Source organism: Gorilla gorilla, chromosome 9, assembly GCF_029281585.2.
Source record: "Gorilla gorilla gorilla isolate KB3781 chromosome 9, NHGRI_mGorGor1-v2.1_pri, whole genome shotgun sequence".
Classification (NCBI taxonomy): domain Eukaryota; kingdom Metazoa; phylum Chordata; class Mammalia; order Primates; family Hominidae; genus Gorilla; species Gorilla gorilla.
The window spans coordinates 134,396,929-134,424,264 of record NC_073233.2 but is presented as its reverse complement, the minus strand read 5'-3'; the positions used below and the strand labels follow the sequence as shown (position 1 = coordinate 134,424,264).

The window sequence follows — 27,336 nt, the reverse complement described above, 5'->3', positions numbered from 1 at the left end:
TGTCACCATGTGTTTGTCCAGGCGGGGCCAGCTGGGGACAGAGTAGAAGATGCAGGCTGCTGTGGGTGAGGGGGGCTGTAGGGAAACCTCTCTGGACTTGAAGTTCAGGCTCAGCTTCAATTCTCTCTCTTTTTTTTTGAGACAGAGTCTCGCTCTGTCGCCCAGGCTGGAGTGCGGTGGCGCGATCTCGGCTCACTGCAAGCTCCGCCTCCTGGGTTCACACCATTCTCCTGCCTCAGCCTCCCAAGTAGCTGGGACTACAGGCGCCCGCCACCACACCCGGCTAATTTTTTGTATTTTTAGTAGAGATGGGGTTTCACCGTGTTAGCCAGGGTGGTCTCGATCTCCTGACCTCGTGATCATCCGCCTCAGCCTCCCAAAGTGCTAGGATTACAGGCATGAGCCACTGTGCCCGGCTAATTTTTTGTATTTTTAGTAGAGATGGGGTTTCACCGTGTTACCCAGGATGGTCTCAATCTCCTGGCCTCGTGATCCACCCGTCTCAGCCTCCCAAAGTGCTGGGATTATAGGTGTGAGCCACCGCGCCCGGCCCAGCTCCAATTCTCATTGCATGATGCCTGAGAGGCATTGGGCTCAATGCCTGTGGTCCCCACTGAGCCCTTTCTTCCTGAGTCCAGGAGGGCTGCTGCCTGCCCTGAGAGGCCATGAGATAGAGGCAGGTTGCTACTCTGCCTACCTCACTGCCTACCTCACTGTCTTTGTGACGCTCCAGGTCAATCCCTGCAGGGAAATTGCTCTGCAACAAGCAGTGCCAATTCCTGCCCCCTGTCAGTTAGCCGCAGCACCGAGGCTGTTCTACGGCCTTTTGGGTCACTCAGCCCACGGCCAGGAAGTTCTGCTGCATGTCTAACTTAATTCCTCCACCCTCATCCCCTGGTCTGTCTTTTCTGGAGACCAACCTTGCCATCTGCCTGGAGGGCTCTATCTAGTCCTGCCCCCTCCCTCTCCAGAGCATCCAAGAGGAGGAAAGAGCTGGGTCTCAGGGCAGGTAAGAAGCCAGTCCTCCCTGCACGGTCCAGCTCAGAATCCCCTCAGCATCCTGATATTTCACCATTAACAGTCACTGAGGCATGAACTGCTTGGAAGAAAAGGCCCTTTCAGAGTCAATTTATCAAAGTTTGATAGGAAGTCATAAAAATGGCCTGGTGGCTGTTCCCCTCCAACAGCTGAGGTGAGGCTTGCTGTGTGGCAGTGGCAATTAGCAGCCTCATCCCCTCGTCCTCCTCCTTCCCACTCCAGCCCCATGCTCCCCTAGCCCCTTGGCCCCTACAAATAGAAACACCTCTCAGAGAACTGGACGGACAGGGGCTAACTGGGAGCAGGGAAGTAACTTCAGCAAAACTAATGAGGAAGTACTTGAGTGGACAGGGGCTGAGAGGGGCTTTGCGGAGCCACCAGGTCCATCCCCCTGCCTTAGAGTCATGTCACCTTGTCACATCCACCTCATCCCTGATCGGGGGTAGGGGAACAGGCTTGGGAAAAAGAGGCCTGACCTCTCTTCCCCAGCTGTGTCTCCAACAACAGTTCTTCCAGATGTCTAACCTCACTCCCTCACGCTGCAGCCTGAGCCCATCTTCCCCTTTCAGTGAAGAGGAAACTGTCTATAGATCATCCTCCCAGTTCCTCGGTGGCCCTCTGCAACTTACCCTTTTGTCCATTTTATAAGCCCGGAGGAAACTGATGTAAGCAAGGATGGGGCCCTTTGGCTCACTGAAGGGAAGTGAGAAAATAAAAGTCCAGATTCTGAAATCCCTCTATCAATACTCCAAATCTTCCAGGCATGGTGGCTCACACCTGTAATCCTAGCACTTTGGGAAGCTGATGCGGGAGGATCACTTGAGGTCTGGAGTTCGAGACCAGCCTGACCAACGTGGTGAAACCCGGTCTCTACTAAAAATACAAAAATTAGCCAGGCATGGTGGTGCGTGCCTGTAGTCCCAGCTACTCAGGCAGCTGAGGCAGGAGAATCGCTTGAACCTGGGAGGTGGAGGTTGCAGTGAGCCGAGATCATGCCACTGAACTCCAGCTTGGGTGACAGAGCAAGAGTCCGTATAAATACAAAAAAAAAAGAAAAAGAAAAAGAAAAACATCCAAATCTGTGTGTGGGGAGCACAAAGAAATGGTAATCTTGGCTGCTTTGGGCATGTTGCTCAGCTTCTCTGCACCATGCTGGAACTCCTGGGTCTTCTCTCTGGGGACAGACATGGGCAGGTGTTCCTGATATGGCCTCCTTACCTGCCCCAGACCTCGACTCGGGGGACAGACAACACTGGAGTCCAACAGTCTGGCCCAGATGGGAGCAGAGAACCAGGATGCAGGCTTTAGCCAGAGTCACATGGCCTTGAATTAGTTCTCAGCCAGCCCTGCAGGAAGAGAGGGCGCTTTCTTTCCCCCTGAGAGCAAGTGTCCCCACCCATCACACAATAAAGCACCCGCTCAGAGCCAGCACGCGCCCGCCCTCCTTGGGCTCACATTACACTCGGACACCTGAGCAGAGTTCCAGGCTCACAGGCTTCTGGCCTTCACTCAGCCTTCCTGACCCTCAGGTGGTTTCACTGCCATGCCCACTTTCAGATGCAGACGCTGACGCCCGGGGAGGTGCAACTCGCCAGAGTCCACGCAGGTAGAAAGTGGTGGCCTGGAGACTCAGGGCTTGTCTTTGGGATTCCGGTTTCAGGATTATCTGAAGCCCTCCCTTCTGTTCACATAGGACCCCTTTCCACTACGGGATGGACCCAAAATCCAGACAGAGCCCTGCCCCATTCTCCAAAGAGACAACAGGCTCTCCACCCTCCAAACGCCCCCTCCCCGTGCAGGTGGGCTGTGGATCCTCAGGCATTTGTGGACCCCCTGCACCCTTAAGAGCAAATGAGCATCCCTGCCTGATCTTGCACTCCAGAAGGAAGCAGTGGCGTCTTCCTATTTGACTCCAAATGCTACTGCTAGCTCTGCTCAGCCCTTGGAGTCCCAGACTCGCAAGAGATGAAGAAGGCAGACCCATTCTTTGGGAGACGAGGAGGGAGGAGAGACAAGAAAAGGAATGAGCATTCACTGAGCCCTGTTCTGGGGACTTCACAAATGCCATCCCATGGAACTTCCCCTAACCTTCACAGAATTATTATCCCTCTTATTTTATGATGAAGACACAGGCTCAAATAACTAATTAATGTATCCAAGGCCACGCAGCCTGGAACCGGGAGTCCAGGAGTCGCTCCCAGGTCTCACCACAAACACAGTTCTGTATCCCTGGCCCAGTGGCTTGTTCATTGAGGTTGTATCTCAGCCCCCAGGATTTCTGAGCACCCGTGGAACACAGGCCTACATGGTCTTTTCTGAGCACCCGTGGAACACAGGCCTACACAGTCTATTTCCAATAACCTGGCTCATGGACAGGGCTGGGCTGAAGAATGCTTCATGGGGAGAAAGCTCTGCTCACCTCTCCCTAGAGGCTGTGTCCAGTGAATGCAAATTAATGCTAATGGGAGTCTAAAATAAACATACACAGAAAGTAAAGCTGCCTTGCCTCCCCCGCCCCCGCCACACACACACACACACACACACACACACACACACACACACAATGCATTCCAAAGCCAAATGCAAATAATATTCTCAATTATACACCAGATTTGGATTATGTATGCCTCTGGCCACAAACACGAATGCCCATCATGGGAGCTAACTGTGACTTTAAGACACGCCCAAAACATTTCACTGCAAAGCAACACTGGACACCTCACCCCATTCACTCCTCGGAGCAGCTCATGGGCTGCTTCCAAGCAACACGTCTCATTTTCCCCAACGTATGCAGCACTAACACGCCCAGATTCCTGCACAGTGCCAGGGATGGAGATCTGAGCTGAGACCCACGTATTTTAACCCGGACTGATCCCAGAGCACCCACTGCAACTCAACACCATCCTGTTTTTTGATAGAGGATCCGCCATGAACAACACACTTTCCATGGCAAGTGAGTTGCTCATCAAAGCTGAAAGGGAAGCCTCAGAGAGAGCCAGCAAAAGAACAGAGGTGATTAAGGATCCAAGGGCTGCTAGGCCTAGCTGATGGGCCCCTGAGAAAGGGGTGGTGGAAGGTGGAGAGTGGGGAATGCAGAGGGGAAGGGGCATGTCCAAGGTCTCAGGAAAGCCAGGGGACACCAGCTGTCCTGGGTCCAAACTTATGGTGATTCACACATCTGCATCCAGCAATGCGCTTATGGACTACAGATCTCAGCATCTCCCAAAATTGACCCAGGAATCCAAGATGGAGTAACAATAGAGCCATCAGGAAGCTTTTGGAACATAGTTGACACTCCATGCTTATCAATGTGTCCTAGATCTGCACCTCCCAAAGTATCCCCTCTGGAAGCTTTGTTTTCCCCACCTAACTCCCACCTGATGCAGGCGTCTCTTCTTACCCTTCCATCATTGATGGGGTGCTCATCTGTTGAGCACCTGCTCCATGCAGGCTGAGCTGGGGCAGGAGAGAGAGACAAAGAGGAACACGACAGGGCTGCTTCCCTTAGGAAGCTCCCATCGAGCCAGGCACCCGGGTCCAGCCAGCAGTGATTCCCATGCAGCCGGCTCTCCACGGCAAACGCAGCACATCCATCTACAGCTTCCGTCCTGCTCAGCCCCATGCTGAGGTCCCAGGCTGAGCCCTGGGATGCACCCCAGGATGAGACTGACTGCTGCGCTCCAGATGCCTAAGCGCAGTCTAGTGGAGGTCAGAGGGCACATTTGAGCAAAGACTGAACATCGTGTAGGTGTCCACAAGTCAGGAAAGGAAAGGAAGCGCAGTCTCGGAGGAGAGAGCCACAGATCCAGGGTCCGAGGCCCGTGGCTATGTGGCTGTGGCCTGCGGCAAGGATCCCGTCTCCCTGGCTGGAGATGGGCATGGGGTAAGGCTGCAAAGGTGGCCAGGCCCGGGTGCTGTGGGGCTTTGGACACCATAAGCAGAAGGACAACTTGATTAGATTGTCATTTTGGGGGGATCCCCTGTGGGGAACAGGTAGGAGCAGGGAGAGGCCAGAGGAGAGCAGTCACCTAGCAGGCTTTCCCTGTGTGGCTCATGGGTGGTGGAAGGGTGTGGGCTCCAGCTCACGGAGCCTCCATCTGCAGCTCCCTGGGCCACAGGCCAGGTCACTGGAAGCCGCGGCTCCTTCCATGTTGCTTCTCTTCCACTGCACAGATGCATTTGGTCTGAGCTTCCTTGCCACTCTGCGTTAACCAGGGGAGCAGCTCATCTTCACACAAGAGAAGGCAGTGGGTCTTCAGCAGCAGCCTTTGTCTTCATGCTGACCAGCAGGCTGCCTCCACGACTGAGGACCTACTACATTTTCTCCTTTAATCCTGCATTACTCGAGGCACGTATTAGCTCCGCTTTACAGATGAGGAAACTGAGGCTCAGGAAGGTTGATAAACTTGTTCAGGGTCACCCTGTGGGATCATTCCCAGCTCTGTCTGAGAGCAAAGGCTGTGCCCTTTCTTCACCTGCCTGACATCACCCACCAAGGGCTGGAGATGCAGGGGCCTGGGTGGCCCCAAAGCCATCCCCACCAACACCAGCAAACTTAATTGTAGGGATGATCAGAGCCAGATGAGGAGTCCCTCCCTGCCCCGGTGAATAGGTCTCAGATGAACATAGGCGGCCCACAGTCCCCTCCTTACCCAGTGACCAAGCTCTTCTTATTCTGAATAAGGGGCTTATTCTGATCGTAAGCACTCTAGTGCCAAAACCAGCCCCATCCCACCTCAACAGTGATGGAGCGAAAGAAGACACCCTGGGGGAAGAGGCCATTCCCTCCCTCCACCTCCGCCTTCTGTGAGCGGCACCCCGTAGTGGAAGCTGCGGTGCTACCAAGTTTCTCTTTACCCCTTTCGGGACAGGACAGAAGGACTCATGCTGGAGTGCGGGGCGGCCAACTCCCTGCTGAGTTCCACTCTGGAGTTGTCTGTGGCTAAAGACAGGAAGCTCACTTCCAGTGACTGTCCCCACAGGGTAAAAAGGCCAGGCCTCCCTCCCCAGAATGGGGCAAATGTGAAAAACGAGGAACAGAGGAGATTTCAAAAAATAACTATAAGGCCAGACTGTAGATGAGAATTAAAACACTTTCATCTAATGAGTTCTAAAAATATTGCCCTTTTTCAAATGTAGAAGCTTGTACTTTTTGAGAAAAAACAAAAAAAGAAGAAGGCTCAGGTCGGAAAAGGATTTTGACTTTTTCCTCTTAGGATTCTGGCAAACAGTGGATCTGGTAAATTTGCATAAAGTTGAAAGGTATATTTTAGTGATTTTCTGGGATTCCCTGAAATGAGTGTTTGTAGCAAGAGGCCTAGAGAAAGTGTTTTGCTTGTTTCCTTCCTTGGAACGCTGCCATTTGGTTTTATGGTCCTCCATCCCAAAGGACTGTGTGTCTCTCCCCATCTTCTTCCTGAGCAGGTGACTTGCACCCCACGCCCCGCCCTGTGTCTTTGCCTCTTTGCCTGTCTTTTTAATTTTTGCCCTTCTGTCTCATGGTCACCTCTCTATTCCCTCCTCCTGTCTGCCCTGCTGGCCTGTAACCAACCAAGATATGGAACAAATGCATGCTTTTATCTTGCAAAACACAGTGTTCCTAATCTGTCATCTCAAAAGAAAGCTACTGGAATGTCTTATGCTTATTTTTTAAACCCCTTAATGTAATGACCGTCTTCCTGCGCCCCTCCATTTCTGTTAAGACTTCTGAGGCTCCAGGGTATCGGTAGGCAGGATTTCTACCTGGCCTCATTTTCGTCCTTACTGAAACCATGAGGCTCGTTGAGGAGGTGGATTTACCGGATGTGGAGCCCATAGCAAAACCAACCATATCAGTTCTGCTTCTATTTATGGGACCAGTGGGGACACTCCAAGTCCCTGCCTGGCCCTTTGCTGGGTCAGGATGGCTGCCTTGATGCTATTAAAGCTACCGAAGTGAACCAACGCAGATCCTCCTGCTAGCGCAGCCTATGGCACCACAGTTAGGACTGAGTGGTTGGGGCAGCAGGATCTGAGCCAGAGTCCTTGCCAGTTGTGTGACTTGCCCCAAATGTTTTGGCCAGCCTATGCCTCAGTTTACCCACCTATGAAATAAGGCTACTGCAAGGGCCCACCATACCATGAAGCATGGATTATACAAGTCCACGGCAGCCACCATGATGGGCTTTTCCCACCAACCCAGCTGTGTTGAGCAAAGGAGCCCCCAAATCAGGTTAAGGTCGAAACCAGCTGGAGAGCTTTGTGAGTGGCTGCAATGGGGCATGTGCCGGTTATTCCTGCAAATACACCTAAGAAGCGCTCTCACCCATCCTGCAGCCATCAGCATAGGAGCTGGGCTGGAGAAAGGAGAAAGTCTCTCGCTCCGCAGGACTGGGAGGGTGAGTGGAAGCCACCCAGCACCACACACTGGCCTCCCTGCCTCAGCCCTACTCACCCCTTCCTCTCTCCAGTTTGATGCACTCCCCCACCCCACTGTCCCTTCTCTGCTGGCCTCTCCCAAGCCCTCTCACCCTTGCTGTGTAGACAGCGACCACATAGCACCCTCCGTCATCTGGAGCCGGCACAGGCACACTGGTCTGCTTGCGTGCAAATCACTGCGGCTCCCTTCTCTACCCACCTCCCTTCCTCCACTCTGCATACAGCCTGAGACTTACATCCCTGCTCATTATTAATGAAACGTCTGTCTCCTCACAAGTAGCTCTGCCCTGAGATGCTCAGACCCTCTTTCAGGGTTTAACCAAAAATAAACAGGACACTCACCCTTCCTAATTTAAGGAGCGAACCAAGCCACTGCTGACTTTGACCCTGACAGCCCCTGGCTCCCTTGCCCTGGCCCACTAGCCCAGCCCTCCCTCCCTTGGGGTCTCCTGCCTAAAGGCAGCGGGGTTGCCCATCACACCTGTACAGCTGTGGGACCTTTGGGTCTGTGACCTCCTTGTCATCGCTCTGGTGGTTTAAAGGTGCTCTGAGGCAAGGTACTGACCGTTCCATCGCAGGAGTCCAGGGCTGGGCATGGAACAAGGTAATAGCAGAACAAGAGGTGGAAACAAGCCCATTTCACATGCAATATGCTACTCTCTGCCCCCATGTGGAGTTACTTATTGAATAAACAACAATAATACCAAGAGCTAAAATTTAGTGGGTTCTTACTACAGTGCCAAGCTCTGGCACAAGACACTGCATAACTCTTACATGAACTCATTTAAACAGCACACCAGCCCTGTACAATAGCTACTATAATATCTATGACATTAACATCATCCAGCACAGAGAATTTGCACATGGTCACGTGGCCAGTGAATGACGGAGCCAGAAGCCCAGCCAGGCACTCTGACTTCAGGGCCTCCCTTCTTATCCCCTAAACAATATGAGCTCCAGCTGAGAAGTGGGCTTCCCAGTGCCCCAAACCTTTGCAGGGGACCTCTGAAGTCAGCTAGTTCAGGGTTCCCCCCACCCCCAGGTTAGGAGCAGAACTGAAACATCCTCCAGCACACCTTCCTCTGAGCTACATGCCATCATCCTAAACCTGTGTCTTGCTCCTTGTTCCTCGTTTCTGTCTGTCCCCAACCTCCTTGGAGACATGTCTGTGCGATTGTGCTGCCGAATATATTGGATGCCATATCCTTTAAAAATCCCACTTGTGGCCGGGCGCGGTGGCTCACGACTGTAATCCCAGCACTTTGGGAGGCTAAGGTGGGCGGATCACCTGAGGTCAGGCGTTTGAGACCAACCTGGCCAACGTGATGAAACCCCGTCTCCACCAAAAGTACCAAAAAATATCAGCCGGGTGTGGTGGCAGGTGCCTGTAATCCCAGCTATTTAAAAGGCTGAGGCAGGAGAATCGCTTGAACCTGGGAGGCGGAGGCTGCAGTGAGCCTACATTGCGCCATTGCACTCCAGCCTGGGTGACAAGAGCGAGACTCTGTCTCAAAAAAAAAAAAAAAAAGAAAAACCCATTTGCATCTTGCCCCACATCTTCTTAATATAGACCTAAGTGGATGCGGGGAGGGTCTGAAGAGGGGGAAAGCACACCTACATTAATTAAATCACATATATGTAATTAACACATCTACAGGATTGCCAGATAAAATACAGGATGCCCTGTTAAATGTGAATTTCAGATAAACATACTTACACTACCATTTTTTAATTTATCTGAAATTTACATTTAACAGGGCCTACTGTTCTTTGATTTGTTAAGTCTGGAAACCCTACCCATATCCCAGCTCTGCTGCTTACTAGCTATGTGATGTTGGGCAAGTAACTTGACTACTTTGTGGCTGGTTCCTCACCTCCAAAATATGCATCATCATTGTATCTACCTTATATAGAGCTGTGAGGATTAAAGGATATTTGTAAAGTACACAGAAGAGTTCTTGCTGCGTGGTAAGCCCTATATCAATGTTAGCTATTATTCATATTATTGGTGCTGTTTTTTTATGACTGCATCCAAGGTAATGTACTAGGCAATGGGAGACAGGCAAACAGGCGCCAAGACTCCTACCCTGCAACTGTAGAGAACCTGAAACAGGTCCACAAGTCAATGCAATAGAGATGTGGTGAGGACCAGTGTAAGAGGTGCTCAGGTGGGGAGGGGGCTTCTAATTCAGTGAGATCAGGCAAGGCACCAGGCAACAAGTATTGATTAAGTGCTCACTATGCCAGGCACTGTACTAAGTACTAGAGAGAGAATTTGGCAAGGACCAGCCCTCAAGGAGCTCACAGCCTCAGGGGAACAGCAGGTGGCAATGGCGCCAGGCACCACATGTACCTGCTGAGGCGGGCACATGGTCTTATGGCAGTGCAGAGGCTGCAGGTGGGAGAGTCAGGGGTTGAGATTGAGAGAAGACTTTGTGGAGGAGGCGACAATAGCCTGAGTCTTAAAGAATAACCAAGAGTTAACAAGGCATGATAGGCCTTTGAGCTGATTGAAAAGAGCCTGGGATTCCAGCCAGTTAAGACTCAGGCAAGGAGATTCCCAGCAAAGGGAACTTCACAAGTCAAAGCGTGTATTTGTAAAAGGGCAGGCTATCCTCATAGAAGAGTCAATGGTCACACAGGAGAAAGCTGCAGAGATGAGACCTCACTGGAGAGAACCGGGGAAGGCCCCCATGATGAGGAATTGATTTTTGTGCTGGAGCAGTGGGAACCATTGAACATTGTGAGCAGCAGACCGAGCTTCCAGAACAGTCCCCTGGACATAGTGGAGGGAGAATGGATTGGAGGGAAGTGGAGAAACAGTTAATGCCGTGGGCCCAGTTCTGACTCAAACAGCAGGGGACTACTGGGTTACATCAGTTAGCTTTTGCTGCTGCAGGGGAGAAAAAGTAATATATTTTCCTCATTCATTACAAGGTTTGCAGCTGACACCCGTGTAACAAAAGATAGATTAACAAGAGAAAAGTGCAACAGATGTATTTAACCAAAGTTTTATGTGAGCTTTCAGAAATGAAGGCCCAAATGCCATGGGAAAATTGTGTATTTGTAGGCTTATGTTCAACAAAGAATGGCAGTTGTGCAGAAATGTGATTGGACAAAAAAGGGGGTATGACCTCATGGTAACAAACCGGAAGAACTTAGCAAGGCCTTGCCTGCATTCCTCTTGGAGTTCCTGTACGCCGTTTCTTTCCTCTGAGTATAGGGCAGGATCCCTCTGGAATGAGGATCTCATGACCTAGTTTCAGGGGAGATGGGTCAAAGAATTTTTTACAGCTAGCTCTCGCCCAGGAAGGCAGGGGATTGGAGAGTAACCTTTTTGCTTCTGCTGTTTTCTCAACTTCTAAGATGCGATCTCTTGGAGTATTGTGTTCTGAACGCAGATACTGCATAATAAACCACTCCAAAACTGTGAGTCAGCAATCTGGGCTGAGCTCAGCTGAGATGGCTCATCTCTCTGCTCCACATGGGGCTCACATGTGCCTTTGCAGCCCATAAGCAGTGTGTGCCTCAGTTGGCACAGAATGTGGGGGGGCCCAGAGGGAGGGGATGCCAAGCCAGGCAGGGCAGCGTGGAATCACCCATAGGAGCAGCAGGGTCTTCACCCAGCTCCCAGCAGGGCAAAGCAGGGAAAAGGACATAGACCTCTGCTTTACCAAGGGGACAATCTGGGAATTCTAAGTCCCAGCTCCCCTGCCCGTCTATCGCCTTTCAAAGGAATGAGCCCAGTCTGCTTAGAGAACCAATAACATGCCACATCATCCATCAGACCCTTTACAAAGCATTTTCTCATGTTACATCTTCCTTGACCCTGGCAACTATACAGTGAATCTGGTTTTGTTATTTTATTTCATATTTTACAAATAAGGACACTGAGGCACAGAGAAGCTAAGCAGTTTTCCCATGGCCACAAGCCAGTAAACATAGCACCCAGGATTCGAACCCAAGCTGCCCGACCTTCAAGTTAGCAAAGCAAAAGGAAAGGGGCAGGCCCGGCACGGTGGTTCATGCCTGTAATCCCAGCATTTTGGGAGACCAAGGCAGGTGGATCACCTGAGGTCAGGAGTTCGAGACCAGCCTAGCCAACATGGTGAAACCCCATCTCTACTAAAAATACAAAAATTAGCCAGGCATGATGGTGGGCACTTGTAATCCCAGCTACTCAGGAGGCTGAGGCAGGAGAATCGCTTGAACCCAGGAGGCAGAGGTTGCAGTGAGCCGAGATCATGCCATCGCACTCCAGCCTGGGCAACAAGAGTGAAACTCTGTCTCAAAAAAGATAAATAAATAAAAAATGGAAAGGGGCAATTGGGGAAGAGCGATTTACTCCAACAAATGCAGGTGGCTCTTATCCACAAGGAGGAATTGAGGTAAGAAGTGATGAAAAGCAAGGCCAAAGAGTCAGCAGTGGCCAAGAAGTTCACACTATTTAGATGGCAATGAGGGACTTTCAGAGGATTTGAAACAGAGGAATGCTAGACATTCAGCACATGGTGGGTGAATTACTGGTTGACTGGATAGGTGAATATTCAGACTTCTGTAACAGTCACTCTGGAAAAGCACAGAGGACTAGGAGATGGAGGGGAGAAGCACTAATGTAATCCAAGCACAAAAGGATGATGGCTGAGCCAGGAAGCCTGTGGGAATGGAAAGAGACAAATCTGAGCGATACTTCAGAGGGTTAACCAGGCTAGTTGGCAAGGCAGGGTGACTGAGAGTGGAATCCAGAAAGACCCCCAGATTTCTGACTTGGTCCCCAAACAGTGGGGCCATTCTCCAAAATACGGAATATGGGGATGGATGGGTGTCTGGGAGAGGTGGTGAGTGTGGTGTCACACCTGCTGAGCTTCGAAGGCCCGTGGACAGTTGGGTCATGACTCTGGAGCTCAAGAGAGAGGTCTGGCCTGAGATGCTTCTTTGGAATTTATCAGCTTAAAGATGTGAGTTGAGTTCACAGAAAAGTGAAGGTTTTCCATTAGATAGTGTGTCAAATGAGATATGGCCAGCAAGAGCTAACTAGGGAAGCCCAGCATTTAAGGGGTGGGAAGAAAACAAAAAGTAACAACCAGAGAGGAAGGAGAAAAGCCAGGAGGGAATCCTGGAGGCCAATTTAGGATGTATCTATTCCCTGCCCAGTGTTACTTTCCTCCTAGTACTTATCAACACCTAACCTTGTATTGTGTATGTATTTGTGTATTCATTTATTGTCTGTCTCTCCCACTAGAAGGTAAACTCCAGTAGGGCAGAAACTTCTTGTCCCTAGTGTTTAGAAAGGGCCTGGCGTATAGTAGGTGCTCAATACGAATTTCTCCAAACATCGTTCGGCTACCACTGGGAAGCTGACTCTTAAAACCAGGTCAGCTCCCTCTTGTCTCTACATCCTGCAGTTCTCCATTGTGGCCATTAGGTGGCGCATCTGTATAAGTGAGGAAACCGGAGGCTGGGATTACACGCGGCCCAGAACCAGAGAACCGGGCAAAACCACAAAAGGCAGCAAGGAGCTGGGCAGACTACAAACAATATTCGTCCGTTCCCTTAGCAGACATCGCCAAAGCACCAACTGCGAGCCAGGCTCATGCTTCCTGGGGCCCTCTGAAATTCAGATTGCGGGGAGGGAAGAGAGGAGAGTACCTGCCAGGTCTGAATGCCCCCTGGGACAGGCAGAGAGCCTGCTTCGCAGAGCTCTAGGGCCAGGACAAAGGCAGGGGTTAATGGAAGGGCTGCTGCAGCTGCAAGGATAGTCTGGGAGCTGCTCTAACTCCAACAGAACATGTTGTAGGGTCAAAATCTCGAGTCTAAATTCCAACTTCACCACTTACGGCTGTGTGGTCTTTGCCAAGTAATTTGCCCTCTCTGAGTCTCAGCTTCTTAACCTATAAAATGAAGACCCTAATAGTCCCTGCCTCAAAAGATATTGAGAATAAAATGAGAGGACCTTGGCTCAGCACTTTTCACACAGCCACAAACCTAAATATTATTCCTAAAAATTAGACATAATAACCTACATTTGTATAGCCTTTTACAATGTTCTCTGTGTATCTTTCATATTGTAAAGTAATCCTCATGATAACCCTGCAAGATAGGTATTTTTATTATCTCACTTCCCAGATAAGAGGATTAAGGTTGTCGGATTATATATCTTGTCCACAATCATATGGCTCATAAAGTGATCGACTCAAGTCAAGTTCAGCTCAGCAAATGCATATGCCACCCTGTGCCCTGTGCAGCAGGCAGGCACTCTGCTGGGAGATGGGGATCCGGATGGAGATCATGGTTCAGGGAAGAGACACACACAGAGAGATTTCCATAGGATGTGGTAGCTAGTGAGTCAGGGGATGCCCAGGATGCTGTGGGATCATAGACAGAAGCCCTATATACTTGGCCCAACTGGCAGATTCTAGAAAGGCCGCTCAGAGAGGGTGCCCTCTGAACTAAGTCTCAAAGGGTGTGTAAGAGTGACCCAGGAGAAGACCAGTGGTCCAGGAGAATGCCAGCATTCCAAGCTAAAGAAACGGCATACACAAAGGAAGCTGTTCTGAAACAAGATCGTGTAACTCCAAAGCTAGTAAGCAGGGAGCAGTCTGCCCCTTTCTATGGCCGGCCCTGGGGGAGCGAAGGGAGCAGGCAGCCTGTGAAGGGATCAAGGGTCCCCACACGTGCTCTTTGTCCAGTGAGCCTTCCCTTCATAGCACTTGTCAGTTTGTCATGATTTCTACCTCGGAACCCTTAGAGCAGCACTCCTCCAGCTTGAAAATGTATGTGAATTGTCTGGGGTCTTTTCAAAGGCAGATTCTGACTTAGGAGGTCTGAGGTGGAGCACAAGAGTCTGCTTTTCTAACAAGCTCCCAGGAGGTGCCAAGGCTGCACACATGTCCGTCTTGGGCACTGGCCTGGAGTGGCAAGGGCCTCCCCATCAGCTCTAAGATGGCAGGCCGTGTATGGCTTCACTCAGCTATCATAGCCTCAGCTTGTGACATGGAGGAGGCTGGTGAGAGAAAAGTTGGGAGGGAGGGAGGCAGGAGGGCAGGACACATGGCAGGCTGACTGCAGGGCTGCAGCGGGGAACCTGGGGATGGAGAAGATGCTGAAGGTGTGGGAGATGCACCCCGAGGCTTCGGCATCCTCCCTCCACTGTAGTCAGTGCTGGAACTCCTAGCACCGACTCTCCCAGAGCCCCTGGGTCTGCGGCAGAACAAAATCAAAGAACCCACAAACGTCCTTCTCCCCACTCAGCCAAGTGTCTCTGATCTGTCACCATGCTCGGCCTGCCGCCCTCTCCCATCCTATGTTCCAGACAAATCAGAGGACAGCAGCCACGGAGAAACAGGCTGAGAATCAGCTCCCAGCACCAAGCCCCCCTCAGCCAGGCTTCCCTCTCTCAAGGAGAGACAGGGAGCACCAACCCTGATGCCACAGCAGCGCAGGGTTCCTACAGCGCTGTCCCAGCTGGCCTCAGAAGGGCTCCTGCTTTGCCCTCCTCCCTCCCACTACTCACGCAGCCCGCTCCCAACTGTACCCAATGCACACACACATGCATGCACACACACAAACACACATATACACGCACATATACACACACACACTTACATACACATGTATACAATGCACACACATACATACACATATATACACATGTATACACATGTATACACACATGTACATCTACATGCACATATATACACATACATATATACATATACACATACATACATACACACGCATACACACATACACACATATACATGCATATACATATACACATACACACGTGTACACACATATATACACATACACACATATACACACGTGTACACACATATATACACACACACATACACACACACAAGATTTAAAACGCTGACCTCAGAAGCCAAAGCCCATGATAACCACCCCCCCGGCCCCATCCCCACTCCCCTTCTGAGATTCTTTTATTTAACAAATAATATTCAACAAATATTTCTTTAGCGCCTACTGTGTGATACAGCAATATCACAATGACCAAGATAGATAACGTCTTTGTTGTCCTTTCTAGAATGGTGACAGATAATAAATGAACCCAGTGATCCAGAAAGTGCAGGTGTGGGTAGTGGAGAGTCACTGAGGGGCTCTTGAAGCTGCACGTTCATTGACAGGAAGACCCAGCAGAGTGAGGAACAGGAAAGAGCATTACAGACAGACAGGAGCAGGGCAAGCCCGGCCCCGGAAGGAGCTGGGTTTGCTGAGCAGCAGAGAGGTAGTGGGGCCAGGGCCTGCTGCGTAAGGAGTGGTTGGAACAGACCGAGGCCCCGGGGCAGCGAGGGCCGTAAGTGCTGGTGCTTGCAGGCAACACCTACTCTCCTTCAGCGGGAAGCCCCTGGAGGGTTTGGTGTTCGTGACAGACCCACTCTGCCAGCATTGTGGGGAACTCACTGCTCATTGAGTCAAATGAGAACCAGTCTTGCTCTCCAAAGGGCTGGGTGTCTATGAGGTTCTCCACCATGCAGTATGGGGGCAGGAGGGTGGTGCTGCTGGTCCCCCACCCCTCCAGCTGCCACCGATCAGCCATGCTCAGAGACCAACCATCCCAGGCTGATGGAGCATCGAGGAATTCCTGGAAGCCCAGCCAGGTCTCAGTTGGGTGACCAAGTGGACACTGGAGGAAATTCCCTCAGTGCTGTCCTTGTCCTGGCACCAAGAGAGTTTTTCCAGCCTGCTCAGACGAGGCTGGCCAACCTGGCAAACTGTCTCTAAAGAAAGGGGAGTATAGAGGTTAGAGAGAAACTTAGTGCGTGAAATAGATGAAAGCTTTACCTCTCCAGTTACAGCCAGGATGTGCGTCCCAAGCCCACTCTCACCCTTCTTTGCTCTCGTCACTGGTAACTTTGGGTCAGCTCTTGTGCTCTCTGGCCTCAATTTCCCTCTCCCCATGCCACCTCTCCACCCGAGACCCCATTGTCTTTGGCAGCAGAACTTGGGGAAAGCTTTTGGGGGCTCCCTCCCACACACAGGGAAAGGGACGGGTGCCCCCACCGCCCACCCACACAAGGCAAAGTCTGCAGAGCTGGGCAGGTAGGGGCAGAGCAGGGAGGGAGACTGAAGCTGCCTGCTCCAGTCCTGGCCAATGGGAGAGTAAACTGTAAAGAGCTCAGCATCCCGCGATGATGTGTTTCTTTCATAATCAATGCCCCAGGAGCCAGCTGGGTGCAGGAGTGTCGCTCAGCCACCCCCGGCTAAGGCCGCACTGTGGCCTCTCAGGCCGGCTTCCAGCTCTGGGGACCCACTCTGCCTGGGATCCGCTCAGTCCTCCCCAGGCTTCAGTGCCCCAACAGTTAATGCCATTTCTTTCCTGACTGACAACAAGCACAACACCAAAACAGTCAACTATTTTTATCTCCGGATTAATCACGAAAAGGCTAACGCTTCCACCTTCCTTGTGATTAAAAATTAGAAGCCCAAACTCTATAGTGGTTGAGGATAATAACCAATCCTGCGAGGGGGTGATGAATAATACATCTCCAGGCGGGGACCGCTCCGAAACTTCCTCCCCTCGTCACTGCCTGGCCCAGCCTGGCCGAGTCTGAATGGGGAGGTAATGAGGAGCCCCCTTCCACGCCAGACACAGCTGCCAAGAGCGACTGCTGATTTCTCTTCAGCCTGCTGGCCCCTAAACATCCTCCATCCTCACCAACCCCCACCCCCCCCAGCCCCCACCCCCATCTGGTGTGCAGTGAAGTGAAGACCAATCAATAATGCATGGCTACATGAATACCCAGCATGATAACCACTTATTTGGGAAGATGTAATCAGGCCCCATTCTGAGGGTGGATGTATGTGCGTGGCTGTGCGTGTGCCTGAGCACTCCCACAACACGCCCCACTCCCTCCTCCCTCGTCCTCGCTGCCTCTAATCCGATATTCCAGTAACACAACACTCCAGCCACAAGGAGGAAGGGCCCGTCCTCTGGGTCTTGGATTCTCGGGAAGGCCTTGGTGGCTGCACTGTGCTCAGAGCAAGCAGAGGCTCCTGCCCCTCAGCCCAGAGTCCAGAGCCCAGAAAGCTGGTCCTGCCATGGGACCCCCTGGGGAGCTCCCCAAAGTCCTGATGCCTGGGGTCCCCTCCAGAGACTGGGACTTGGCTGCTCAGGGTGTGGCCCGCAGTGAGGTTTTAAAACCTCTGCAGAGAAGCATGCAGTCAAGGCTTCAAACCCCTGTCCAAGGCCCAGTAAATGTCCGTGCTGGAGAGCGGTCAGTTCCCAGATCCTCCGAGCTCTCACGTTTGCACCTGAAGCCACCCTGAGAGAAGGGGCTTCCTGCTCCACCCTCTGCTCTCAGGCACTTTCCACAGTCACTGGGAAGGCTGAGGCCCCAGGTATCCAGGCTGTCCCCAGGGCTCCACGTGGCTCTTTTTCCAGGCCCTCAGCTAGCTCATGGAGCCCGAGCTCCTCCATCCTGGTCGGGGAGGCTGCCTTGAAGAAAGAAGGGTGAAGGCTGGCCACCTCTGAGCCCTGCTCTTCCTGCTGGAAGTCCCCCACCCACCGCGTGGAGATGCAATTCCCCTCCTCCACAAGCGGTTGCACCCACCCCCACTTGGTGGGAAGCCCTGATCCACCTCCGTTTTGCCCGGTGGCCAGGCCCACCCCAAGGAGGCCCATGGGCACTAATGAAAGGGTGTGGGGTGGGCGGCTGGGGTGTCGTCTTCTCCATCCATCCCATTCATGCCTGCTTCCTCCCAGCTCAAGAGCCCAGGGCCAGGCAGGGTTGCCTGAGGCAGACTCTGTTCCTGAGCCAGGATCTCGGTGGAGTCCGGGGCTCGCTGCCCCTGGGGTCAGTGATGGCTTCTCGGAAGCCCTGGGAGGTTGCTTATTCCTCAGGAAATGGCACTGCTGTGCTGTTAGTGTGGGAGCAGGCCTCCAAGGCTGGGCAGGGAGGGCAAGGCAGCTGTTCTGAAGGTTTGCTTCTTGGCTTCTTACCGGCCCCCACTGGGGCTTCCTGTCCCTCCTGGAGCTTTCACAGAAGCTGGAGTCGACTAGGAGAAGGGCTGACGGGGCGATCCCCTGAGAAGGGGAGGGAAGCTCCCATGCAGGCTGAGGCTGGAAGGCTGAGCCAGTGGAGTCAGGACGGGCCCAGAGCTGTGACTGTTCAGCTCTGAACTTCTCCAGCCCAGAGCCCCGAGCACAGAGCCTGCATAGAAGGGCGGGTTTCTCTGGCCGCCAGGCAGAGAGGACCCTTTGTGCTAGGTTCCCACGCCCCCGTTATCCAACTACCCCTTCTGTGTTTGCTGTGTACACAGACAGCTCATGTCTTGATGTGTCCGGAGGCCCTGGGCCTCTCTCAGCCTCCAGAGCTGGTGGGCCCAGCTCCTCCTGGGGTAAGGGAAACAGGGATTCCTCAGAGGACAGTCGCCTCACCTCCTGTCCCTTCTGTGGCTTGTCCAGGGAGCAGCAGAGGCCTGAGACTCTCAACGTGTCCCCAAGCACAAGCATGGGAAAGGCCCCGTGTCCTAAGGCAAGGCACTTCAGATTTCTGGGCCTCTCCTCCAAACCATGATCATCCACCATCCTTCAGCCCATGGCCCTCATCGGAATCAAAGGGTGACCCCAGTGGGGCCAGCAAACGTCAGTGGAGTTTCCCCAGCACAGGGCTCTGTGCTGGGCACTGCGGAGACCGTGCTCCGACGCGGATGGCCCTCTTCCTGGCACTCAGGATCCCTTGACGGGAGCCACCCGTCTCTGACCCTACTACAAAATGCAGTGGGAAGGCTGGGACAGGAGAGAATCAGGCTGCCTCTGGGGATGAAGGGGCTGGAGCCGCTCTGGAGGAGTGAGGAGCTCAGGAGATGCCAGCGCTTACACAGCCCTCCGAAGCGCTGGCTCCACTGTGAAGGGCTGCCCTGTACCCTGCTCCCTGCCAGGGAAGGGGCCGGCCTGGTGCTCCCAGGTTCCCTGGGCCTGGCCTCCAGCCCTGGCTCTGCCACCATGTGACCTTGAGCCAGTCACTAATCTTGCTGGAACTCGGCTTCTGGATCTGTGTCATTGGGGTGGTAATGTTGACCTCACCAGACTGTTGTGAGGACTAACTCAGACAGCAGGTGTGACAATGCTTCATTTAAAGAAAAAAGAAAAGCCAGGTGCCATGACTCACGCCTGTAATCCCAGCACTTTGGGAGCCTGAGGCGGGTGGATGACCTGAGGTCAGGAGTTCGAGACCAGCCTGGCCAACATGGTGAAACCCCATCTCTACTAAAAATACAAAAATTAACCAGGTGTTGGCCAGGCATGGTGGCTCAGGCCTGTAATCCTAGCACTTTGGGAGGCAAGGCAAGCAGATCACCTGAGGTCAGGAGTTCAAGACCAGCCTGGCCAACATGTTGAAACCCCAACTCTACTTAAAATACAAAAAAAAAAAAAATTAGCCGGGCATGGTACCACGTGCTTGTAGTCCCAGCTACTTGGGAGGCTAAGGCAGGAGAATCACTTGAACCTGGGAGGCAGAGGTTGCAGTGAGCCGAGATCATGCCACTGCACTCCAGCCTGGGTGACAGAGAGAGACTTCATCTCAAAAAAAGTAAAAAGAAGTTAAAAAGAAGCCACAGACATCACCTGGGCCACAGAGCTCTGCTTCTGGGTCTGGGAGTGCAGGCTGAGGCTGCGGGCCCTGTCCCCTCTTGGCAGGCCCTGAGCAGGGATGCGATGACTGGCAGGAATATCCTCCACTGTAAGCATGCCGTGCACATGTCAGGGATCACTGTGGGTGCTGCTCTCATCATTACGATACAAGCGGATGATGCGTTTTATTAATGTATGATAATTATTGTTTGTCGTCATCTCCACAAAATCCTCCCAGCCTGCCTGCCGTCCTGCCCGAAGGGGGAGCCTCGGCCTGACCTCACTGCTTCTCTCCCCGCAGTGCCGCCTGATGACCCCGTCATACTGGGGGGCCCTGTGATCAGCCTGCGTGCGGGGGACCCTCTCAACCTCACCTGCCACGCAGACAATGCCAAGCCTGCAGCCTCCATCATCTGGTTGCGAAAGGGAGAGGTCATCAATGGGGCCACCTACTCCAAGGTGAGGCCTGGAGGGGAGGGGGTGGGTGTGGATGGGCTTCAAGGGGAGTGGGTGGGAGGGGGCTAGGTGGACAGGGACTTGATGGGGAGGAGGCTAGGTAAGGAGGGGGCTAAAAGGAGCGGGGGCTGGATTAGGAGGAGACTAGGAGGGGTGGAGGTTAAGTAGAGAGAGGGCTAGGCGGGGGGCTAGATGGGGGCCTAAGAGGAGAGGGGCTGGGGGGTTAGGTAGCGAGGGGGATGGTGGGGGGCTGGTTGGGAGGGGCTGGGGGGGTTAGGTAGAGAAGAGGATGGTGGGGGCTGGGGAGAGGGGCTGGGGGGGTTAGGTAGAGGGGAGGATAGTGGGGGGCTGGTTGGCAGGGGCTGGGGGGTTAGGTAGAGAGGAGGATAGTGAGGGGCTGGTTGGGAGGGGCTGGGGGGTTAGGTAGCGAGGGGGATGGTGGGGGGCTGGTTGGGAGGGGCTGGGGGGTTAGGTAGCGAGGGGGATGGTGGGGGGCTGGTTGGGAGGGGCTGGGGGGTTAGGTAGCGAGGGGGATGGTGGGGGGCTGGTTGGGAGGGGCTGGGGGGTTAGGTAGCGAGGGGGATGGTGGGGGGCTGGTTGGGAGGGGCTGGGGGGGTTAGGTAGAGAAGAGGATGGTGGGGGCTGGGGAGAGGGGCTGGGGGGGTTAGGTAGAGGGGAGGATAGTGGGGGGCTGGTTGGCAGGGGCTGGGGGGTTAGGTAGCGAGGGGGATGGTGGGGGGCTGGTTGGGAGGGGCTGGGGGGTTAGGTAGTGAGGGGGATGGTGGGGGGCTGGTTGGGAGGGGCTGGGGGGTTAGGTAGCGAGGGGGATGGTGGGGGGCTGGTTGGGAGGGGCTGGGGGGTTAGGTAGCGAGGGGGATGGTGGGGGGCTGGTTGGGAGGGGCTGGGGGGGTTAGGTAGAAAGGAGGATGGTGGGGGGCTGCTGGGGAGGGGCTGGGGTTAGGTAGAGGGGGGATAATGGGGGCTGGATGGGGAGGGAACCAGCTGCCCTGTCTCTCTGCAGCTGTCCCTCTCTCCTGCCCCTTTTGGTTTCTCTCACTCTTTGTCTCCTTGTATCTTTTTTTGCTCTCTCACTCTGTGTCACTTTTTCTCATTCACGCTGTGGTTCTCCTACTCATTTGTATGTGTGTCCATCCTTTTATCTGACTTGTGCTCTCTCTCTCTCTCTCTCACTCTCTCTCTCTCTCTCTCTCTCTCTCTCCTCTATGTGCTAGGGTAACTGCTGGGGAAGACCCTAACAATAGGCCATGGTCAGACAAGGAGACTCAGGGACAGCAGTGGCCAGGGTCTAGGGGTGCAGATAAAATGCAGGATGCAATCACGGTCTGAATGTTTGTGGCTCCCAACATTTCTATGTCAAGATCCTAACCCCCAAGTATGAGGAGGTGGGGCCTTTAGGAGATGATCAGGTCATGGGGGTGAAGCTTCACAAATGGGATCAGTGCCCTTACAAAAAAGAGGCCTGAGGGAGACCCCTTGTCCCTTCCACATTGTGAGGACACAGTGAGAAGAGGGCATCTATGAACCAGGTGTCTGTCCCTCAGCAGACAACAAATCTGCGTTGATCTCGGACTTCCCGGCCTCCAGAACAGTGAGAAATAAATGTCTGTGGTTTATAAGCCGCCCAGTTTATATATCTTGTTATAGCAGCCCAGCTGGGCTAAGAGAGATGCCCAGTTAAATTTGAGTTTCAGAAAAATAATAACTTTTTAATATAAGTATCTTCCAAATACTGCATGGGACATACTCACAAGCCATACTTATACTAAAGAAAATAGTCATTATATATCTGAAATTCACATTTAACTAAGTATCCTGTATTTTATTTGCTAAATCTGGCCACTTTCCAGGGCTGCCAGGTGAAGCCGTTTAGGCTCCACCATCTCCAAGGTGCCTGGCTCAGGGGCCAGGGAGGGCTGAAATCCAGCCCATGATCCCTTACCCAATAGCCCTTGCCCTGCTGTGTCTACCAACAGGGGTTCTTGTCTCTAATTCACACACGATACCAAGGGCGGGAAGCACCCTGAACTGGCCCCCGTATTAATTGTGTCTTTAAAATGTTGTGTATTTTATGATGCTTTGACATCTGGGGCCTTGCAGACCCAGGGAAGGACCAGGGTAAGCTAATTCCTGGAGATAGCAAGCAGGCTTTATATCAAAGCAGACCAACCAATCCGGAGCCCAGGCCCCCACAGCCTTTTTTCTTCAGGCTCCATAGTCCAGGACATTATACCCCTACCCTAAATCTCCCCAGGGCCACACATCAGACCACCCCTACAGCTCAGGGCCCAGGGAAATTATTCAAGCTATCCAATCCTAAACCTGCTGAGCCACCAACCCTACCTCACCATTCCTTCCTATGAAAGCAAGCCACAACAGAGGCTGTGCCCACACTCTCCCCACACCTCCCACCCCGGCCCCAACTGACCCTGGGGCCTCCCCTTCCTCTGGGAACTATGAGTAGCAAACTGTCTTTTCTTTTTTTCTTTCTTTTTTTATTTTTTATTTATTTTATTTATTTATTTATTTATTTTGAGACAGAGTTTCACTCTTGTTGCCCAGACTGGAGGGCAATGGCGTGATCTCAGCTCAGGGCAACCTCCACCTCCTGGGCTCAAGTGATTCTCCTGCCTTAGCCTCCAGAATAGCCGGGATTGCAGGCGTGCGCCATCATGCCCAGCTAATTTTTTTTTTCTTTTTTTGTATTTTTAAAAGAGACGGGGTTACTCCATGTTGGTCAGGCTGGTCTCAAACTCCCGACCTCAGGTGATCCACCTGCCTCAGCCTCCCAAAGTGCTGGGATTACAGGACTGAGCCACTGCGACCGGCCGCAAACTGTCTTTTCAACGGCAGTTGTCTCCTGATCTGTTGGCCTCCCTCTACCTGAATAAAAACAAAATTCTGGGTACATTTTTAAACAGCCCCCACCAAACTCCACTCAACAAAACTGTGCCTAGAGTCCCAGATGGTGTTAATGTACTACAGAGCCTCTAAGATGAACGAGGCCTTACAGTATACCTGGGCCAACCTCTTTTGTCTGCAGCTAGAAAATTGAGGTCTGGTGGGGAAGTGACTGTCCTTCTCAGTGGTGGAGTGGGCAGTGCCAGGCCTGGAACCACAATTCCTGACACCCTGGCCTCTGCCCTTGCCCATGCTCCTCCTAGGGCAAGCCGGCCCCCCAAGCTCCGCAGCTGGGGGCCCAGCCTCCAGAACGCCCGCTCGCCTCAGGTCTGAGGGTTTTCCTTGGCCTCAGAGACTGGGGAAATACACGGCCTGGTTCCCCCGACCCACCAGTCCTCTAAGCAGTCCTGGAAAGATAAGCAGGGCCTTGGCCATCCGAGGATGTGAGGCAGGCCCATCCCCACTCTGAGGGTGTGTCTTTCTTGTCCCAAACTGACCACCTGCCAAGAAGTCACTCCAGGGCTGCCGATCAAAGAACCCAGCACCTGGTGCCAGAACCCAGGGCAAACTCCTTCCCTCAGACACAAGTCCAGGGGGAGGGAGGGATGGCTGCCTCTTGGAAGACAAGCCTCTCCCTTATGTCCTGGGCTGAAGCCACCCTGTCATGTTATGTAATACAAGGATATGACACAGAGAGAGAGTTGTCCAGAGGAGAATGAAAAGGAAGGATAGGGGCTTTCCTTCCAGTCTGAGCACCTGTCCTGTCCCTCCCTGAAGTTGGGCCAGCCTGGCCCCTGGCAGGGTCAATGTCCTGCAGAGGACACATGCCATCAGGTGGAGAGAGAGGTCAGGGTCACTCTGCTGGACCTGTCCCAGGATCACCTTGAGCTCAACATGTCATCCTTGTCTACATTGTGAAGGCCCCTCGGAGAGCCTGGTACCATACTACTGCACAGCAGGGCGGGGGACCCGATCCATGCTCCTGGGCCTGTGACGGGAACGGCAGCGCCAGGCAGTCGCAGGCCTGGGTTCCAGCTTCCACTGCATAACCTCAGGCAACTCACTCCCTGGGCATCTGTTTCCTCGTCTGCAAAATGAAGGTGTTGGATCAGACGCTCTGGAAGAGAAACAGATTCCTCAGGGGACAGTCACCTCAGATGGTCTCCTGCCCCTCTGTGGCTTGTCCAGGGATCAGCAGAGGCCTGAGACCCTCAGTGTGTCCCTGGACATGAGCATGGGAAGAGCCCTGTGTCCCAAGGCAAGGCACTTCATTTCTCTGGGCCTCTCCTCCAAACCATGGTCATCCACCATCCTAACTGTCCACCCCACGGCCAGTGGTTCTCATGGAGACCAAAGGGGTGACCAGCAGAGCCAGCACACGTCAGTGGAGCTTCCCCAGGCACGGGGCTGTGTGTTGGGCAGGGAGAAGCTACAAGCCTGTGATGTGGAGTATACCCAGTAGGGTGCACAATCCAGGGCTCCTATGGAGCAGGCTCTGGGGGCTGTCCGAGCCAACCCCTCTGCTTCCCCTCCCAGGGGCCCAGCCCACCCCCTCCTCCCCCAGGGCTGCAAGGAGCCCTGCCATAGGCCAACAGCACTCCTGACTTCACCAGAGAGGCTACATATGAGGAGGGGCCAGAGCATCAGCCGCAGAGAGGAAGAGAAGCTGGGAGCACACACAAAATCAGGCAGCCTCCAAGGACCCCGGAAAAGACCCCTCAGGGCAGCCCTGGCTGCTGTCGGGTCTGATGCCCTCAGTGGCTGTCACATGGTGGATGATTATCCCCGTGGGCTCAGGAGCTGGCAGCCTGAATTTGGATCCGGGCTCTGCCACCTTCCAGCTGCGTGACCTCACCTTGCCGTGCCTCCCTGTCCTTGCCATACAATGGGAACGACAGCAGCACCCACTTCAAGGGGTGCTTGTGAGGAGTTGAATGAGAAACACGCCTGGCACATAGCGAGCTTGCAACAAGCACTGCTGTTGGGATTGTCACCCCCTCACTGGATCCACATGGCTGCAAGGTCCACCCCGCTGTGGACCTTGCGTTTCCCGTATGCAGACATCGGTGTCATAGTTAGGCTGGCCACATGGTTCTGAAGGCCTAGCTCAAACCTGGGATCCATAACATAACATGGTGATGTCACCCTCTGCCTCAGTTTCCCCAGCTGCAAAATGCAATGATAATGATCACGGATGTCTGTTAGGGTTGCAGAGTGACTTACAAGAAATTATGCATCAGAAGCACCCTGTCAAGGGCAGGAGTAAGGACTGGATAAATGTGAGCTACTATTACTGGCTCCTGTCCCACAGGGGGAACCCCAGTTCCCTGCCCCAGGGGTCATACAGCTATTTCATAAAACACCAGGCCTGTTCTCAAAGTTTCTGGGTTGCTCACCGACCATTCTCTCTGTGACTCCACCATGGGACCAGTAGGGGAGGGATGAGCCTCAGCCCTGGAGGGCACCAGTCCCCTTCCCCAGGAGGAAGGGCAGGAGAGGAAGCACCCAGTCCCTCCCCCAGCACAGGCTGGCCATGCTTCTCCTTAACAGGCCACTGTCACAGCCTCCAGGGTGCAGGGCGAGCCACACTGCCGGATGGGGCCTTGGGCAGTGCCCACTGCAGGCTCCCAGCGGGTGTCAGCTGCAGAGGCACGGAGCAGGAAAAGGCCCCTCCAAGCTTCTTCCTGGAGACTCAACCCTGGGCTGTCTGGGGACAGTGGGTTCCTTCCCTGTTCCTCATACTTCTGAGGGCCTGGCGCCAGAGTGGAGACCACATTCTTTCTTCTGGAAAGCCCCCAAGTCCACACAGCAGGGGAGGAAGGATGGGTTACGGAAGAGGAGGGGCGAGAGGACAGGCTGAGCCCAGATCCTGAGTGCAGCTTCCTGCCAGGCAGGAGGGTTGCAAGGTCTTAGCACGCCAGTCGTGTCTGTGTCTGCTTGGAGCCCCTTGCCCTCTACCCCTACCACCAGGACCACTGGCCTCGCCTTTTACCACCTTTGCTAAGAGGTGCTCTGGAGACCCCACTCAGGAAAGGGATAAGTGCCCACATGCATAGGGCCCTCACCCTCCACTGGGCACCCCCTCCCTGGTCACTCACCCATCACCCTGCACCTATCTGCCCAGCTTAGGGGCCTAGAGTCTCTACTGGGTGTGGCCGAGGCTCATCCTGGCCTTCTCTGTGAAGGGCACCCCTCTGGCCTCTGGCCTCAAGGCTGGATGCAGGGACTGGGGCAAAAAGCACTGTGCATCCTCCACCTGGCCCACACACCCTTATTCAATCCAGGTGGCAACCAGCCCACGTGGAGCCCCAAGCAGCTATCAAAAGGGGAAGCAAAGCCATGATTTTTTTTTAAAAAAAAAAAAAAGGGACCCAGCAGGTGGGGAAGGTGAGTAGCGGGGAGAAGCGAGGCGGCCTTGTTGCCAGGCAATCAGGCCTACTCTCGGCCTTTCCAGACTGTTTGCATATCATTGAGCATCCCATATTTAGCACCAGTGCTTGGGCCCCCACCCCTTGTCTGCCCTCCAGCCCACCCATTTCTGAGAGCTCAGCCTGGCTCTCCACTGCCCAGAGGAGGCCCTGGGGGCTTTGGAAAGAGCAGAGTGGCCAGCCACTGCCACCCAAGCAGGAAAACCATGGGGTGGGGTACACTGTGTACAACCATACCCGGGAAGACCAGCCTCCCAGGCCAGTGCTGGGGAGCTAGAGAAGTGAATGCCAAATCCCTGCCCTTAGGGAGGGGCAGTGGGGGTGGGTGCACAGCCCTGAGGCGGCACCTGAGCAGGCAGCGTCCAGAGAGAACCTGGGGCCCCGCAGAGTCACAGCAGTCAGTGGACAGAAGCCCATGAACACCCAAAGACAAAAACACATACCCACGGGGGTGTATGCCCCGGCACGCTCGTTCCC

General features: G+C 53.5%; 1 protein-coding gene across 6 annotated transcripts in view; it reads left to right on the top strand.

Moving 5' to 3' along the window:
* The window catches only part of KIRREL3 (kirre like nephrin family adhesion molecule 3), a 585,001-nt gene that overhangs the window by 513,326 nt on the left and 44,339 nt on the right, over positions 1–27,336 (top strand). For all 6 annotated transcript variants that reach the window (XM_031015910.3, XM_031015908.3, XM_031015909.3 and 3 more), the window contains one exon: positions 20,358–20,515. In XM_031015910.3, the coding sequence (XP_030871770.1) occupies positions 20,358–20,515 (158 nt within the window). The remainder of the gene's footprint in view (positions 1–20,357; positions 20,516–27,336) is intronic.